The sequence below is a fragment of the Hypanus sabinus genome, chromosome 6 (genome assembly GCF_030144855.1).
Source record: "Hypanus sabinus isolate sHypSab1 chromosome 6, sHypSab1.hap1, whole genome shotgun sequence".
Taxonomy (NCBI): Eukaryota; Metazoa; Chordata; class Chondrichthyes; order Myliobatiformes; family Dasyatidae; genus Hypanus; species Hypanus sabinus.
In genome coordinates, this window is record NC_082711.1 from 6,072,043 (window position 1) to 6,091,420 (window position 19,378).

The 19,378-nt window shown below is 45.8% G+C and overlaps 1 protein-coding gene across 1 annotated transcript in view; it reads right to left on the reverse strand.

Moving 5' to 3' along the window:
* The window catches only part of LOC132395266 (uncharacterized), a 183,396-nt gene that overhangs the window by 104,012 nt on the left and 60,006 nt on the right, over positions 1–19,378 (reverse strand). The window contains exons 8-10 of the mRNA XM_059971599.1: positions 16,152–16,311; positions 7,950–8,175; positions 4,291–4,503 (exon numbers count right to left, since the gene is read on the reverse strand). Coding sequence (XP_059827582.1) covers positions 4,291–4,503; positions 7,950–8,175; positions 16,152–16,311 — 599 coding nt within the window. The remainder of the gene's footprint in view (positions 1–4,290; positions 4,504–7,949; positions 8,176–16,151; positions 16,312–19,378) is intronic.

Below are 19,378 nucleotides of genomic sequence, written 5' to 3' on the forward strand. Positions count from 1 at the left end.
ATTAATTCATATGAAAATGTCGAATGAACGGTCCCCAAGTTTCTTCAAATTTAATTGATGAATCGAAAATAGTACTTCTAATTTTTTCTAAACTCAGACAAGAGATAGTTTGAGAAAACCACTGAAATGTGGTAGGAGGATTCACTTCTTTCCAATTTTGTAATATAGACCTTCTGGCCATTAATGTTACAAAAGCAATCATTCGTCTAATTGAAGGGGAAAACTGAATACCATCCTCATTTGGTATACCAAAAATTGCAGTAATAAAATGAGGTTGTAAATCAATATTCCAAATTGAGGAAATGGTAGCAAATATATCCTTCCAATAGTTATGTAAAGTGGGACATGACCAAAACATGTGGGTCAATGAAGCCACTTCTAGATGACACCTGTCACATTGAGGGTTAATATAAGAGTAAAATCGAGCAAGCTTATCTTTAGACATATAAGCTCTATGTACAATTTTAAATTGTATTAAAGCATGTTTAGCACATATAGAAGAGGAATTAACCATTTGTAAAAATTTTTCCCATTTATCTGTTGAAATATTATATTGAAGTTCTTTTTCCCATTCTTGTTTAATTCTATCTGATATTTCTGGTTGTATCTTCATAATCATATTATAAATAAAAGCTACTAATCCCTTCTGACAAGGGTTTAAGGTAAAAATCAAATCTGAGAAATCCACTGAAGTTGAATTGGGAAAAGATGGTAGAACTTTATGTAAAAAATTTCTGATTTGTAGATATCTGAAAAAGTTAGATTTAGGTAATTTAAATTTGTTGGAAAGTTGGTCAAAGGACATCAAAGTATCTTCAAAAAAAAGATCACGAAAACATTTTATACCTTTCCTTTTCCATATGTTAAAAGCTTGATCTGTCCAGGAAGGTTTGAAAAAAAAATTAAGTAAGATAGGGCTATCAAGAACAAAGTTTTTCAGAGTAAAAAACTTACGAAACTGAAACCAAATTCGTATTGTATGTTTGACAATAGGATTGGATATCTGTTTATTGAGTTTAACTAAATCAACCGGAAGAGAAGAACCAAGAATGGAGAATAAAGAATATCCTTGTGCAACATTACATTCTAAATTTACCCACTGTGGGCACAATGGTGAATCCAACTCTAGTTTCCAATATATTAAGTTTCGAATATTATTCGCCCAATAATAAAATCTAAAGTTAGGTAAAGCTAAACCACCATCTTTTTTAGATTTCTGTAACTGTCTTTTACTTAACCTGGGATTTTTATTTTGCCACACAAATGAGGAAATCTTTGAATCAATGTTATCGAAGAAAGATTTAGGAATAAAAGTTGGTAAGGCTTGAAATAAATATAAAAATTTCGGTAAAATCATCATTTTAATAGCATTAATCCGACCAACTAATGATAAGGATAAAGGAGACCATCTAGTAGTAAGTTGTTGAATTTGATGAAGCATGGGTAAAAAATTCAATCTGAATAAATCTTTATACTTCTTAGTAATGATCAGGGAGAAGATGTTGTTGCCAATCCAAACCGACTGGGGTCTGCAAGAGGGGGAATCCAGGATCCAATTGACAGCTGCTGTCTCCCTTGTCGCTTGATTTAACTTCATATGAACTGATAGCATTCAAGCTCTGCCACCACTGTCCAGCATCCCTCATTGATTCAAGTTTGGTCCGGGATTTACACTTCATATATGGGATGGCTTTCCAGAGATCGTACCTAGACCTCTTGTAACTTCCTTGGTCTCCAGACCTGACTGCCTCTGATCTGGTTCACAGATCTCATGGTTCATCCAGGGGTTCTGGTTGGGAATTCTCTGAATGAATTAGTGGGGACACGTTGAGCAGAGAGCAGACCGATGTGGATTGGGGAAGGAAGACTGAATGATGTGGTGGGGACACGTTGAGCTGAGAGAGCAGACCGATGTGGGCTGGGGAAGGAAGACTGAACGATGTGGTGGGGACACGTTGAGCAGAGAGCAGACCGATGTGGGTTGGGGAAGGAAGACTGAACGATGTGGTGGGGACACGTTGAGCAGAGAGAGCAGACCGATGTGGGTTGGGGAAGGAAGACTGAACGATGTGGTGGGGACACGTTGAGCAGAGAGCAGACAGATGTGGGTTGGGGAAGGAAGACTGAATGATGTAGTGTGGACACGTTGAGCAGAGAGCAGACTGATGTGGGTTGGGGAAGGAAGACTGAATGATGTAGTGGGGACACGTTGAGCAGAGAGCAGACCGATGTGGGTTGGGGAAGGAAGATTGAATGATGTCGTGGGAACACGTTGAGCAGAGAGAGCAGACCGATGTGGGTTGGGGAAGGAAGACTGAACGATGTAGTGTGGACACGTTGAGCAGAGAGAGCAGATCGATGTGGGTTGGGGAAGGAAGACTGAATCATGTAGTGGGGACACGTTGAGCAAAGAGCAGACCGATGTGGGTTGGGGAAGGAAGACTGAATCATGTAGTGGGGACACGTTGAGCAAAGAGCAGACCGATGTGGGTTGGGGAAGGAAGACTGAACAATGTGGTGGGGACACGTTGAGCAGAGAGCAGACCGATGTGGGTTGGGGTAGGAAGACTAAATGATGTAGTGGGGACACGTTGAGCAGAGAGAGCAGACCGATGTGGGTTGGGGAAGGAAGACTAAATGATGTAGTGGGGACATGTTGAGCAGAGAGAGCAGACCGATGTGGGTTGGGGAAAGAAGACTGAATGATGTGATGGGGACACGTTGAGAAGAGACCAGATCGATGTGGGTTGGGGAAGGAAGACTGAACGATGTAGTGGGGACACGTTGAGCAGAGAGAGCAGATCGATGTGGGTTGGGGAAAGAAGACGGAACGATGTAGTGGGGACACGTTGAGCAGATAGAATGGACCGATGTGGGTTGGGGAAAGAAGACTGAACGATGTGGTGGGGACACGTTGAGCAGAGAGCAGACCGATGTGGGTTGGGGTAGGAAGACTAAATGATGTGGTGGGGACATGTTGAGCAGAGAGAGCAGACCGATGTGGGTTGGGGAAGGAAGACTGAACGATGTAGTGTGGACACGTTGAGCAAAGAGCAGACCGATGTGGGTTGGGGAAGGAAGACTGAATCATGTAGTGGGGACACATTGAGCAGAGAGAGCAGACTGATGTGGGTTGGGGAAAGAAGACTGAATGATGTGGTGGGGACACGTTGAGCAGAGACCAGATCGATGTGGGTTGGGGAAGGAAGACTGAACGATGTAGTGGGGACACATTGAGCAGAGAGAGCAGACCGATGTGGGTTGGGGAAAGAAGACGGAACGATGTGGTGGGGACACATTGAGCAGAGAGAGCAGACCGATGTGGGTTGGGGAAGGAAGACTAAATGATGTAGTGGGGACATGTTGAGCAGAGAGAGCAGACCGATGTGGGTTGGGGAAAGAAGACGGAACGATGTAGTAAGTACACATTGAGCAGAGAGAGCAGACCAATGTGGGTTGGGGAAAGAAGACTGAATGATGTGGTGGGGACACATTGAGCAGAGACTAGATCGATGTGGGTTGGGGAAGGAAGACTGAACGATGTAGTGGGTACACATTGAGCAGAGAGAGCAGACCAATGTGGGTTGGGGAAAGAAGACTGAACGATGTAGTGGGTACACATTGAGCAGAGAGAGCAGACCAATGTGGGTTGGGGAAAGAAGACTGAATGATGTGGTGGGGACACATTGAGCAGAGACCAGATCGATGTGGGTTGGGGAAGGAAGACTAAATGATGTTGTGGGGACACATTGAGCAGAGAGAGCAGACCGATGTGGGTTGGGGAAAGAAGACTGAATGATGTGGTGGGGACACGTTGAGCAGAGACCAGATCGATGTGGGTTGGGGAAGGAAGACTGAACGATGTAGTGGGGACACGTTGAGCAGAGAGAGCAGACCGATGTGGGTTGGGGAAAGAAGACGGAACGATGTGGTGGGGACACATTGAGCAGAGAGAGCAGACCGATGTGGGTTGGGGAAGGAAGACTAAATGATGTAGTGGGGACATGTTGAGCAGAGAGAGCAGACCGATGTGGGTTGGGGAAGGAAGACTGAATGATGTAGTGGGGACACGCTGAGCAAAGAATGGACCGATGTGGGTTGGGGAAGGAAGACTGAATGATGTAGTGGGGACACATTGAGCAGAGAGAGCAGATCGATGTGGGTTTAGGAAGGAAGACTGAATGATGTGGTGGGGACACGTTGAGCAGAGAATGGACCGATGTGGGCTGGGGAAGGAAGACTGAACGATGTATTGGGGTGCAGACAGAGGCAGAGAAAACATTCACCCACCTGCACTTCGCTGATGGTTTTTGTTGTCCCCAGGTACTGGGTGACTTCCCGGATCTGCGCTAGCTCTGGGTACGGGAGGACTCGTCCGTAGACTGCCTTGACACGGCTGTACGCCACACTGGCCTCAGTACCAGGATCCGGTCGCCGTTTCTTCAATCGCCCCTTCTTGTCAGTCATGTCACTGAGCAGCGAGTGTAGCTCTTTATTCCATTCCTGAGCGCAGACAGCGAGGGATTAACACAAACCGGGACTCCACCATGGACAGTCCCAATTCCGGGTTGGGCATGGTGATAACAACATCATCTCGTAGGAACTCCAAAAACCCTAATCGGTACAGTCCAGCAAAGCTAAGAACACTTCCACCACTTTGTACTCAAGTGGACCTCTTTTAAAAAGTCTAATTGTGTTTTGTTGTAATAATCTGTCTAATTTATGCCTTTCTAGTTACTGCTGCTTATCTGATGCTCTGATCCTGTCACGAGCAAGATTTTCATTACATGTGGACTTGTGCAGGTGACCATAACCTTGACTTTGGAGTGATCTGCAAGCTGTCTAACAAGTCCAGCCAGATCCTCGTCTAAATCATTTACGTGTATCAAAGAATATCCTCCTACCAATTAACAGCACCAGGCTGAAGGACAGCTTCCACCCACTGTGTCAGACTCTCGCACATTAAAAGATAAATTATTTATTTATTGAGGTACAGAGTGGAACAGGCTCTTCAAGCCACGCCACACTGTCCAGCAACCCTAGCCCAATCGTGGGACAAGTTAAAATGGCTAATCAACCTACCAACCGGTTCGTCTTCGGACAGTGGTAGGAAACAGGAGCTTACAGAGGAAACCCACGTGCTCTTGAGGATAACGTACAAACTCCTTAGAGGCAATTTTGGGATCTGAACCCCAGACACTAGTTTGGCTAACCACCACAACTAACCATGGAGCCCCCATAATCTCAGTCTACCTGGTCACGGTCCTCGCACTTTATTCATCTCCATGCTCTGTAAGCCTAACACCAGAATCCACACTCTATTTTGCTTTACACTTGCTACTCTGCCGATGCCTTACATTAGGAATGATCTGCGCAGACGGCGAACAAAGCTTTTCTGTGCATCTTGATGCATGTGACAAAAAAATAAAAAAACAGAAAGGACAGCTTCTACCCTGATGCTTAAAGACTATCGAACGGCTTCCTAGTACAATACGATGGACTCTTGACTTTTTACTCTCTAATCAAGAACCTTCCAACCTCCACTTTAAATACACCTAATGACTTGGCCTCCACAGATTCACTAAAGGAATTCCTCCTCATCTCTCTTCTAAAGAGATGCTTTTGCATCCTGAGGCTGTGTCCTCTGGCTCTAGATGTACCCAGTACTGGAAACATCTTCCCCACACCCACTCTATCTAGGCCTTTTGATATTCGATCAGTTTCATTGAGATCCACCCCCACCCCCATTTGCCTAAACTCCAGTGTGAACAGGCCCACAGCTGTCCTGGGAGGGAAGGGTTCGACTGAGGCTAAAGGGCCAGCACAACATGATGGGCTGAGTGGCCTGTACTGTTCTATGATCTACATTCTGATGGTGTCTCGAGGTGGTACAAGGGAAATCAGCAGCAGAATAAAGTGTCAGTCACCATTACAGTGCAGCCAGACCATCAGGCATAAGATCGTCACCAGGTAGATTGGTTACGAAGATCTTTAGAAGTGAGATGAGGAGGAATTCCGTTAGCCAGACGGTGGTGAATCTGTGCAGGCCAAGTCACTGGGTGTATTTAAAGTGAAGGTTGATAGGTTCTTGATTAGTCAGAGAGTAAAAGGTTACAGGGAGAAGGCGGGGAATGGAACTGACAGCAGACTCAATGGGCTGAATGGTTCCTACAGAGCCCTCAATGGATCTACAGGATGTACCTAGAACCATAGAACACTACAGCACAGTACAGGCCCTTCAGCCCTCTATGTTGTGCTGACCCATATAATCCTTAAAAAAAGTACTAAACCACACTACCCCATAACCCTCCATTTTTCTTTCATCCATGTGCCTGTCCAAGAGGCTCCTTAAATACCCCTAATGTTTTAGCCTCCACGTGGCAAGTCATTCCAGGCACCCACAACCCTCTGTGTAATTAAAAAAAAAACCCCAAAAAAAACTTACCCCTGATGTCTCCACTAAACTTCCCTCCCTTAATTTTGTACCTATGCCCTCTTGTGTTTGCTATTGGTGCCCTGGGAAACAGGTACTGACTATCCACCCTATCTAAGAGTCTCTTAAACGTTCATGCTTCAATGCCCCTGTTGTAATGAAATGGTTTGTATGGATGTATCTCACACCGTGTCTCAGTACATCAACTAGTACTTTCTCCTTGGAGCGACAGAGGATGAGGTGATCTGATAGAGGTGTACAAGATGATGAGAGGCATTGATCGTGTGGATAGTCAGAGGCTTTTTTCAGGGCTGAAATGGTTAGCACGAGAGGGCACAGTTTTAAGGTGCTTAGAAGTAGGTACAGAGGAGATGTCGGGGTAAGTTTTTCATACAGAGAGTGGTGGGTGCGTGGAATGGGCTGCCAGTGAGTGGTAAAGGCAAATAAGATAGGATCTTTTTAGAGACTCTTAGATAGGGACACGGAGCTTAGGAAAACAGAGGGCTATGCGTTAGGGGAATTCTAGGCAGTTCCTAGAGTAGGTTCCATGGGCCTGTAACGTGCTGTAGATTTCTATGTTGTATGTTCGTTGTATATTCTGTGTCATATGACACAGACACTCTGGGCAAATCTTTCTACAGAAGTAGTTTGCTACTGCCTTCTTCTGGGCAGTGTCTCTCCAATACCGGTCAGCCCAGCCCAGCCCTTATCGTTGTCTGCCTGGTGTCGGTGATCACATAACCGGGATTGTGATCTGCACCAGCTGCTCCCGTGGCTTCATGTGACCCTGATCGGTGGTGGGGGGGGGGCTGAGCTGGAGCTACACCTTGCCCAGGGGTGAACTGCAGGCCAGCGGAGGGAATGAGCGCCTTACACCTCCTGATGTCTGACGGAGAGTCAGACACCCTGAGCCAATAGCCTGGTCCTGGACTTATTTCCACTTGGCATGATTTACTTATTATTATTTAATTATTTGTGGTTTTATATTGCTATATTTCTACACTATTCTTGGCTGGTGCGACTGTAATGAAACCCAATTTCCCTCGGGATCAATAAAGTATGTCTGTCTGATGCGTCTCCACCCTGCCAGGATAGAGATGTACAACACAATAAGAGGCAGAAATCGAGTGGGCAGCCAGGGAATTTTTTCAGGATGGAAATGGTTAATACAAGGCGGCATCATTTTAATGTAATTGGAGGGAAGTATAGGGGATGTCAGAGGTAGGTTTTGTTTTTAAATACAGAGAGTGATGGGTGTGTGGAATGCCCTGCCTGGGGTGATGGTAGAGGCAGATACACTAGGGGCATTTAAGAGACTCTTAGATAGACACATGGGTGATAGGAAAACGAGGGCTGTGTGGGAGGGGAGGGTTAGATTGATCATGGCGCAGGTTAAAAGGTCAGCACAACATTGTGGGCCGAAGGGCCTGTACTGTTCTAAGTGACAATAATAAACTATGCTTCCAGTGTAGTGGTGCAGTTGACATGAGCCCTTCATGCAAGTCGCCACTCTCACCTCCTCAGAGAAGAACTCAATGTCAGCCCTGAAGCAGCGCGAGCTGGTGTTGTGGGACACCTCGACAACCACGGCTGTGCAGGCTCTCATGGCCGACGTGGGCAGGACACCTTCCTCGTCCAACAGGGCATTCAGCAGGCTGCTCTTCCCCGAGCCCGTGTCTCCCACCACAGCCACGTAGGTCAGAGGAGGCACCGTCTGCTCCTGCAGCTCCTTGATCTGTTCCCTTTAGACAGGGCGAGACAAGGAAGAGAGGGAGCAGTATTGAGAAAGGTACAGCAGAGGACATAGGAGCAAATTAGGCCACTCAACCCATCAACTCCACCATTGCATCATGGCTGATTTATTATCCCTCTCAACCCCCCACCCGCAACCTTTCTTACCCTGACTAATGAAGAACCTATCAAACTCCACTTTAAATATGCTCAGTAACATGGCTTCCACAGCTGTCTCTGGCAATGAATTCCAGATTCAATACCCGCTGGCAAATGAAATTCCTCCTCATCTCTATTCTGAATGGATACCCCTCTGTTCTGAGGCTGTGTCCTCTTGTCCTGGACTCTGCCATCATAGGAAACATCCTCTCCGTATCTACTCTATCCAGGTCTTTCAATATTCAATATGTTTCAATGAGATTCCCCCTCATTATTCTAAACTCCAGTGAGAACAGGCCCAGAGAAATAAAACCGCTCCTCATACGTTAACCCTTTCATTCCTGGGGTCACTATCAGGAACCTCCTCTGGACCCCCTCCAATGTCAGATAAAGGGTCCACATCTGCTCACAATTCTCCAGAGCTTCAAAAGCTCCTCGTACGCTAAACCTTTCATTCTAGGGGTCACTCTCGTGAGGCAGCAGGCTCCATGGTGGCGGGGTGAGAGTGTTATGATGTACTTGTACATGCACTCGTGAGCAGACCATCAAAGTTGGTGTGCACGTGCCATTGCTTTTATCTGAAATATCTGTTTTGAAACATGGTGGCAGCCGTGGTGCTCAGAAAATTGCTTTTCACAACCGCAGCACCCAGCGTTTTCAACTTGCAGTTGGCAGCATAACAACAGCGCAACTCTGAAACAGCGGAGGGTGAGTGTAAGAGTAGAAGAATGTCAACCGAGACGAGAAACTAGCCACAAATAGAGACGGGTGCAGTAGCAATGCCTGGAAGTGAGACAGCAGAATCTCAGTGGCACCCAGCACCCGTGGGTGACACCGTGCTGGGGAACCGTGGTCGGGCCAGAAGTCCTCCTCCAGTCAGCGGCATTTGCCCGCCACCGCCCGTGATGGTCAACCACGGACTGATAGACGGATGGAAGACATGGCGGCAGATGTGGATTAACTACAGCGTCGTAGCACAACCGCACAAACAAGTTCCAGCATACCAGGCGGCATTATTTTTGCATACAATTGGACCGTCAGGACTTGAGGTCTACAACAGTCTTGTGTTTGCAGATGAGGCTGAAGGCCGATATCTCACAAAGGTTTTAGCTGCATTTGACAGAGATGCTATCGGTGAGAAAAATGAGGCGTGTGAACGGTATTTGTTCAACAAGTGGCAACAAGATCAAGGTGGGACCTTTGAGTCGTTTCTTGCTGCCTTAGATCTCTTGCAAAGACATGTAATATTTGCTCATGTATGTCAGACAGTCTGCTGAGAGACAAGATCGTACTGGGCATTTACGACTCCCAAACCAGAAAATGTCTGTTACAAGAGAGAAATCCAACGCTGCACTGACATCCGTAAAAGCACAGTACTGGCTGAATCAGCACAGCTGCAGATAGCAGGTCCGCTACTGTCCATGGGATTAAACCTCGAGCTAACAAGAAAGGTTCAAAGCATCCTGGGCAGAAGGATAGTGCTAGTGGTGGAGCCAGAGCAAAAGGCACCTTGCACAGCCACAGAAGCAAAGTGAACCCTTGCAAGTACCGTGGCACGGAACATGCAGGAGACGAACAACAACGCCCAGCATACGGACAAGTGTTCAAGGCGTGTGGCATTCAAAATTACTTTGCAAAGGTATGCAAGCAGAAGCCCGTGCATGAGGTGGAAGCACAACGCGATGACCAAACCGACAGTGACAGCAGCACCGAGTCTATCGACAATGTCATACTGGCGGTCAACAGTGTGAAGACAAAGCATGACGTATTCGCACAGATGCTCATCAATGGAAAGCCAATAGACTTTCAAGTCGATAGCAGGGCGAGCATTAACATTTTACCCCGGAAATACTTGGAGGGAGTAGATCACACACTAAGGCAATGCACAAAAAAGCTGATGATGTAGAACAAGACCACCATGGATGCAGAAGGGATGTGCAGAGTGAAATTGCGTAACCCCATGACGAACCACAAGTATTCTGTTGAATTTATCGTGGTCACTGACGGCTTGACACCATTGCTGGGAAACAGGGCCAGCCAACAAATGAAGCTGAATTACGGTCAACGACGGCAACTTTCGCAGGGTGCATGCATCGACACTCACAGAAAAACAATGCACACCAGGAGAACGCTATGCAGAGGTGTTCGATGATGCGCTCGGGGAGCTTCCGGGTGCAGCCCACCTGCAGAATGATGAGGAAGTTCAACCCAGTGTTACCCCCACGACATCTACCTCACGCTATGAAGCGGAAAGTGAAAGCTGAGCTTGATCAACTGGTAGACCCGCAAGGTGATAGCTCCAGCCCATGAACCTACAAGATGGCTTAGCCAGCTAGTGGTCGCAGAGAAGAAGAACGGCAATCTTCGTATATGCATTGACCCTCGACCATTGAACAAAGCGCTGAGGAGAGAACACTACCCTCTTCCGGTGATAGATGACACTTTGTCAGATCGTGACCAGGCTAAGTTTTTCAGCAAGCTTGATATGAGTTCTGCATTCTGGCAAGTGAAACTGGACAGTGAATCAAGCGTGCTCACCACCTTCAACACACCTTTCAGGCGGTATAGACGGCTCAGACTTCCGTTTGGAACCAGTGTTTCATCAGAGATCTTCCAGCACAGACTGCATCAGGCGCTGGAAGGACCACCGGGAGTGACTGGCGTCGCAGACGACATTCTGGTGTATGGAGAAGGGGAAACGCAGGGAAAGGCAATCGCCGATCATGATGTGAAACTTGAGCAGCTATTACAGCTATGCAGAGCAGCATATCAGGCTCAACAAGAACAAATCTGTCTTCAGAGCGACAGAGATACCCTTTTGGGGGCATCTCATCACAAGTGAGGGACTTCAGCTGATACTAAAAAGCCGCTGACGTTCTCAACATACCGGCACCCACAAATGTGCAGGGAGTGCAGAGACTGATCGGATTTGTCAACTACCTGCACCGTTTTCTACCACGTCTCTCAGATACCCTCGAGCCAATAGGACAGCCGACAAAGCCAGATGTAGCATGGGTGTGGTCAGCTGAGCAGCAAAACGCTCTCTGCAAGATCAAGCGATGGTATCCGAAGCACCGGTGTTAACATACTACAATTCAAAGGAAGAGCTGACCATTCAATGTGACGCCAGCAACAAAGGCCCAGGGACAGCACTCCTCCAGAAAGGGCCTCCGGTCACATATGCAAGCAGAGCGCTAACGGACACAAAAGTGCATTAAAAGGAAATGCTCGCAATAGTTTTCACACTTGAGCATTTTCATCAATACACTTTTGGCCGCTTCACAAGAGTACTCAGCGATCACAAGCCGCTGGAAATGATAGTTAAGAAGCCGTTGGTGAAGGCACCAAAGCACCTACAGAGAATGCTTCTTCACCTGCAGAGCTATGATTTCGACTTCACCTACCGTCAAGGAAAGCTCATGCACCTCGCGGATACACTGTCGCGAGCAGTTAGTGGTACTCCAGGCCAGACGAAGTCAACGTGCAATTCCACCTGCCAATCCGTGATGAGCGTCTAGAGCAGATTCGCACAGAAACAGCGACAGATGACACCCCACAGATGTTGAAACGCGTAATCGTCAGCAGATGGCCGAGCGAGCGCGATGCGCTACCACCTTTCTATAGCTATAGAGATGAGCTCACAGTCCAAGACGGCTTAATCTTCAAAGGTGAGCGTGCCATCATACCACAAAGTGAGCGAAAGCAAATGAAGAAAAGAATTCATTCGTCACACTTGGGCGTAGAAGGATGCCTCAGACTCGCACACGAATGTCTGCTTTGGCCAGGCATGAGCAGCAACATCAAGCAATATATCGCTACACGTGATGTTTGTCGCACATACGAAATGAGTCAGCAGAAAGAATCGCTTATGAGTCATGAGGTACCTGCTCGGCCATGGGAAAAGATAGGTTCCGACCTATTTACATTCGAAGGAAAAGAGTACCTCGTCACCGTTGATTACTTAAGCAATTTCTTTGAGGTAGATCTTCTTTGCAATACGACCAGCGCAGCCATTATTTGCAAATTGAAGGATTATTTTGTGAGATGTGTTAGCCCAACACAAGTGGTTAGTGATAATGGGCCACAATACATGTCAGCGGAGTTTCACAGATTTGCACGAGAATGGGATTTTGAGCACTTGTGTAGCAGTCCCGGAAATAGCAAAGCAAATAGAAAAGCTGAATCAGCAGTTAAAGCAGCTGAGCGGATCCTCACAAAGAGCAACAAATTGCGAGCAGATCCCTACCTCGCACTTCTAGACCATCGCAACACACCTCAGCACGAATCCTGCCCAGCGTCTGATGAATCGCCACACACACACACGCTCCTACCTACAACAGCGAGTTTACTGGAACCCAGAGTTGTATGCGAACTTGAGCGTATGAAACAACGCGTCCAGCAGCAGGCCGACAATGACAACAAATCAGCCAAAGATCTTGCCCCACTCGACGAAGGGGATACCGTGCGCATGCAACCCCTGGTGCAAGGTAAAAAGTACTGAGAGAAAGCAATCGTGTGTCGGCGCCTTGATGAGTGTCATATGTAGTTCAAACCCCTTCTGGGATCTACCGACGTAATCGCACACATCTACGAAAGACGCCTGAAAAGCTAATCACACATGAACAGGCAAAATCAGGTCAAACAACCAAGATCAATGACCACAGTGTGTCTACCGCATCAAATGCACACAGCCTAACACTCGCAGAGGCCAATGACAATGACCACAGTGTGTCTACCGCATCAAATGCACACAGCCTAACACTCGCAGAGGCCAATGACAATGACCACAGTGTGTCTACCGCGTCAAATGCACACAAACACTCGCAGAGGATGATGACACAATACAAACACTAACACAAACATTGAAACATGCAAATAACAAACAACAGGACTCGGACAAAACAGTGAAAACTGGCTGTACAGTGAAAAGGCCACAATATCTAGAAGACTTTGTCTCACATTGAATAATTGCATGAACAATTGAACAATAAGTCTGTGACATTATTTGGCATTTTAATGTCATGTTTATACCCAAAGAAGGACCTTGTCCTGTTTGAGGTTGTGTAGTTTGTAGTTTAAAGTTAAAGTCGAACTTTAGTACGTTTTATATTTTGTATATATGCTCATACAAACGGAAATAATGAGTGGTATGTATTTGTGACAGGCCTAAGAGACATAAGGCATGATTAATGAATGCTTTGAAAGTTAATTCCATGAAAATATACTGGAAAGCAGACTCCAGAGAAATTGAGTTTAATTGTTAATACAATTGTTCCTTTTCTTTGTTTTGATGAAAAGGGGGATGGTATGATATACTTGTACATGCACTCGTGAGCAGATGATTAAAGCTGGTGAGCATGCACCATTGTTTTTATCTGAAATATCTGTCTCAAAACAGAGAGATGGCCCACGATTTTGCAGAGAGTGGGCCCAATAATGCAGTGCGAAGAGATTATTGTGGCTTCTTTCAGATAAGACCCTGGACCAAGAACCTGACTTACAGTCACACAGGAAGCCCTTTTCAAGTTCAGCCACGATTTCTCAATTGGATTGAGGTCTGGACTCTGACTTGGCCACTCCAGGACATTAACTTTGTTGTTTTTAAGCCATTCCTGTGTAGCTTTGGCTTTATGTTTGGGATCATTGTCTTGCAGGAAAACAAATCTTCTCCCAAATCACAGTTCTCTTGCAGACTGCATCAGGTTTTCTTCCAGGATATCCTTGTATTTATTTTACCCTCTTGATGCACCATCAATAACTCACTCTGAGACGTAAGGCGAGATATCGGCTTTTATTGACTGAAGAAGGAACCAGCAGTGAGTGACCATCATATTACATCCTGGAGAATGAGGCAGAGGATCAGACCTCGATTGCCTTTATACAGGGGCCTGCTGCAGTGAAGCATCCCCACAGCGTGATGTAGCCACCACCATGCTTCACAATGGGGATGGTGTATTTTTGATGATGTGCAGTGTCTGGCTTACAGCAAACATAGCATTTAGTCGGTTGGCCAAAAAGCTCAATATTGGTTTCATGAGACCACAGAAACTTCTTCCAGCTGACTTCAGAGTCTCCCACATGCCTTTGGCAATTCCTAGCCAAGAATACAGGTGAGTTTTTTTTCAACAGTGGCTTTCTCTTTGTCACTCTCCCATAAAGCTGTGACTGGTGAAGCAACTGGGCAACAGTTGTTGTATGCGCAGTCTCTCCCATCTCAGCCGCTGAAGCTTGTAACTCCCCCAGAGTTGTCACAGGTCTCTTGGTGTCTCCCTCACTAGACCCCTTCTTGCACGGTCACTCTGTTTCTGAGGACAGCCTGCTCTAAGTAGATTTATAGCTGTGCCATATTCTCTCCATTTCTTGACGATCAACTTGATATTCAGTGACTTTTGTGTGACTCCTGTGTGACTGTAAGTCAGGTTCTTGATCCAGGGTCTTATCTGAAAGAAGCCACAATAATCTCGTCGCTCTGCATTATTGGGCCCACTCTCTGCAAGAAATTTTCCTGTATCCATCTCCTGACTTGTGCTTTTCAATAACCTTTTCGTGGAGTTGCCTGGCGTGTTCTTTTGTCTTCAATGTGTAGTTTTTGCCAGGAGACTGACTCACCTTCCAAATACAGGTGTATTTTTACTACAATCAATTGAAACACCTTGATTACACATGGTGATCTCCATTTAACTAATTCTGTGACTTCTAAAAGACAATTGGCTGCTCCGGTGATGATTTGGTGTGTCACATTAAAGAGGGTGAATACTTATGCAATCAATTATTTTGTGTTTTATATTTGTAATTAATTTAGATCACTTTGTGGGGATCTGTTTTCACTTTGACACAAAAGAGTCTTTTTCTGTTGATCTGTGTCAAAAGAAACTAAATTAAATCCACTGTGATTCAATGTTCTAAAATAATAAAACATGAAGGCTTCCGGGGGGGGGGGGGGAATAGTTTTTATAGGCACTGTAAATACAGTACTGTGCAAAAGTCTTAGACCCGAGATATAGGTAGAGCGCCCAAGGCTTTTGCACAGTATTGTAGTAATTTTATTTATTGCACTATACTGCTATAGCAGAAAAAAACTAATCTCATGACATATGTGAGTGATGATAAACCCGATTCTGATAATGGGTCTCTATTGTGGACTGAGAGTGGGAAGGGGACAGGGAGAGGGGAATCATGGTTGGGAGAAGGGATGGAGCGGGAAGCACCAGAGAGACATTCTGTAATGTTCAATAAAACAATTGTTTGGAATTGAATGACCTTGCCTTATATCTCAGGGTGTGTCTGCACCTGTCCCACACCCCCTCCCACAGTGTGCCATCCTCTCTATTCGCAGCATCCTTTGCTCCTGACAGATTTACAAACTTGCCAACAAATACAGTACTTTTCAAAAGTGTTACACACCCCAGCTATAGGTTTTGTGCCTAAGACTTTTTGCACAGTTCTGTAATTTATAGTTCACGATTACTGTGTACTGCTGTCACAACAAAACAAAGCCTACATTAGGTGAAGAAATTCCTCCTCATCTCCGTTCTAATGGAGAACCCTTCTACTCTGAATCTGAGCCCTCTGGTCCGAGGCTCACCCACAATATGGTACATCCTCTCCACAGGCACTCTTTCTAGGTTTTTCAATATTCAACAGGCTTTCAGCGAGGTCCCCTCCTAAACACCAGCAAATACAGGCCTGGAAACATCAAACATGCCTCCCACGTTAACCCTCTCATTCCCAGGATCGTTCTGATGAACCCCCTCTGGGCTCTCTCCAATGCCAGCGCATCCTTGCAGAGACACAGAGCCCACACCCCAAACTCTTCCCCGGTTCTCACCTCCACTCAGACACGTGCTGCTCGCTGACCCCCTCAGCCTCCAGGGCCTCCGAGACGTCCTGTAGCAGCAGGCTGCACTCCCTCAGCTGGAAGCTGACGTCCTCGTCAGATTTGGCCCAGCAATGCACCGGTGATGGTGGGACAAAACCCGTGTCGTCGTCTGGCAAAGAGGAGAAACATCGTATTAAAGACAACACCCCATCTCAGATGTACACTCCTGTCACACGTACAACAAAACCGAGTGAAATGTGTCATTTGTGTCAACAATCAAATCAATCCGAGGACGCGTTGGGGGCAGCCCACAAGTGTCATGAAGTCAGCACAGAAACAGGCCCTTCAGCCCATCTAGTCTGTGCTGGACTATTATCCTGCCTACTCCCCTCAACCTATACCTGAACCATAGCCCTTCATACAGCTCCCTTCCATGTTCCTACCCAGATTTCTCAATCGAATACTGAAAGGCCCAGACAGGGTGGATGTGGAGAGCATGTTTGTTATGGTGGGAGACTCTAGAACCACAGGACACCTCAGAATAGAAGGATGTCCCTTTTGAACAGAAATGAGGAGGAATTTCTCTAGCCAGAGAATGGTGAATCTGTGGAATTCATTGCCCGACAGCTGTGGAGGCCAAGACGCTGAGTATATTTAAAGATGTCGATAGGTTCGCAATTAGACAGGGTGCCAAAGGTAACAGGGAGAAGGCAGAACGGGATAGAAAGGAATAGTAAATCAGCCAAGATGGAATGGTGGAGTAGACTTGATGATATGTCTTATAAACAGTGGTGCCAGAAAGTTTGTGAACCCTGTAGAATTTTCTCTATTTCTGCATAAATGTGACGTAAAATATGATCATATCTTCATGCAAGTTGTCCTACAATGCTTCTGGGACAATGTTCTGTGGACTGATAAGACAAAAGCTGAACTCTGGCAGAACTGCAGACCGCTATGTTTGGAGGAAAAGGGGCACTGCACACCAACACCAAAACCTCATCCCAACTGTGAAGCACAGAGGAAAGAGCATCATGGTTTGGGGCTGCTTTGCTGCCTCAGGGCCTGGACAGCTTGCAATCGTTGAAGGACTGTACCAAGACATTTTACAGGAGAATGTCAGGGTAGCAGTCCGTCACCTAAAGCTTAATAGAAGTTGGATAATGCAATGGGACATTAATTGGAAAGACAAGAGTAAATCAACAACACAATGGTTTAAAAAGAAGAAAATTTGTGTTTTGGAATGGCCGAGTCAAAGTCCTGACCTTAATCTTATAAATATGCTGTGGAAGGACCTGGAGCAAACGGTTTATGCAAGGAAGCCCACCAACATCCCAGAGTTAATCGGGTTTAAAAGGAATGGCATAAAATTTCTCCAAGCCAACGTGCAAGACCGATCAACAGTTACCAGAGACATTTGGTTGAAGTTATTGCTGTACAAGGGGGTCACACCAGTTACTGAAAGCAAAGGTTCACATATTTTTTCCAACAAATACTCTACATGTAATATTGGATCATTTTCTCAATAAATAAATGAACAAGTATACTCTTATCTGTGTTATTTATTTAATCTGGTTATCTTTTATCTAGTTTTAGGACATGAAGATCTGATTCACGTTTTAAGTCATATTTATGCAGAAACAGAGAAAATTCTACAGGGTTCACAAACTTCCTAGCACCACTCAAGATCTAAATGCTGCAATAAAATTTGCATCCATCACTTCTTCTGACAGCTCGGTCTACACTCTCTCCAGGAAAGCATAAAGGAAATCTCACCATGCTTCTGGTGGGAATGTAGAACAGTCCAGCACAGGAACAGGCCCTTCAGCCCACAATGTTGTGCTGAACCAGTTAAATTTGTAATCAAATGGACAATTAAATTAATCCACTCTGCCTACACAACATCCATATTCTTCTATTTTTTCACATTCATGTGTCTATCTAAACATCTATTAAAAGTCTCTAAAGTTTCTGCCTCTACCACCACCCCAGACAGCACATCCCAGGCATCCACACCTCTCTGTGGAAAAACTTGCCCCTCACATCTCCTTTGAAATTTACCCCCTCTCACCTTAAATGTATGCCCTCCAATATTAGATATTTCAACCCTGGGAAAAGAAACTGTCTGTTTACACTATGTCTCTGATAATTTTATAAACCTCTGTCAGGTCTCCCTTCAGCTTCCGCCGTTCAGAGAAAGCAACACAAGTTTGTTCAACCTCTTGATATAGCACATACTCTCTAGTTCAGGCAGAAACCTGGTAAACCTCTTCTGCACCCTCTCCAAAACCTCGACATCCTTCCTATGGTGGGGTTCAAAGTATGCAGCTTTGAGATTTATCTCCATACAAGCAACCACTAAACAACCAGACCAGAACTGTACGCAATACTCCAGATGCAACCTAACTGGAGTTTCATAAAGCCACAACATAACTTCCTGACTTTTGAACTCAGCACCTCAACTAATAAAGGCAATAATGCCAAATGCCTTCTGAACCACGCTATCAACCTGTGTAATCGCTTTAGGGAACTATAAACCTGGACCCCAAGACCCCTGCACTTATCAACACCGTTAAGGGTCTTGTCCTTAACAGTGTACGATCTCTTTACATTTGACCTACTAAGGTGAAACCTTTTGGTCGGGTTAAACATCACCTTTCATTTTTCCGCCGATTTCATTTCATTTGGGGTTTGAGGAGATTGGGTTCGTCACCTAAAATACTTGAAAACTTCTACAGACGTACGGAGAGTATGAGCATTGTGTCTGGCTGCCTCACTGTCTGGTATGGGGGAGGGGGGGCTACTGCACAAGATCAAGTTGCAGAAAGTTGTAAAATTGGTCAGCTCCATCTTCGGTACCAGATTCCATCTTCAAGGAGGGATGGCTGAGTCCTTCATCAAGGACTCCCACCACCCAGGACACGCCCTTGTTACACTGTTACTGTCAGGAAGGAGGTACAGAAACCTGAAGGCACACAATCAGCGATTCAGGAACCCCCATGCAAGGCTGATTGAGAAAGTAAGGAGGCATGGGATCCAAGCGGACATTGTTTTGTGGATCTAGAACTGGCTTGCCCACAGAAGGTAAAGAGTGGTTGTAGACGGGTCATATTCTGCATGGAGGTCGGTGACCAGTGGAGTGCCTCAGGGATCTGTTCTGGGACCCCTGCTCTTCATGATTTTTATAAATGGCCTGGAGGAAGTGGAAGTGGAGGAATGGGTTAGTAAACTTGCTGATG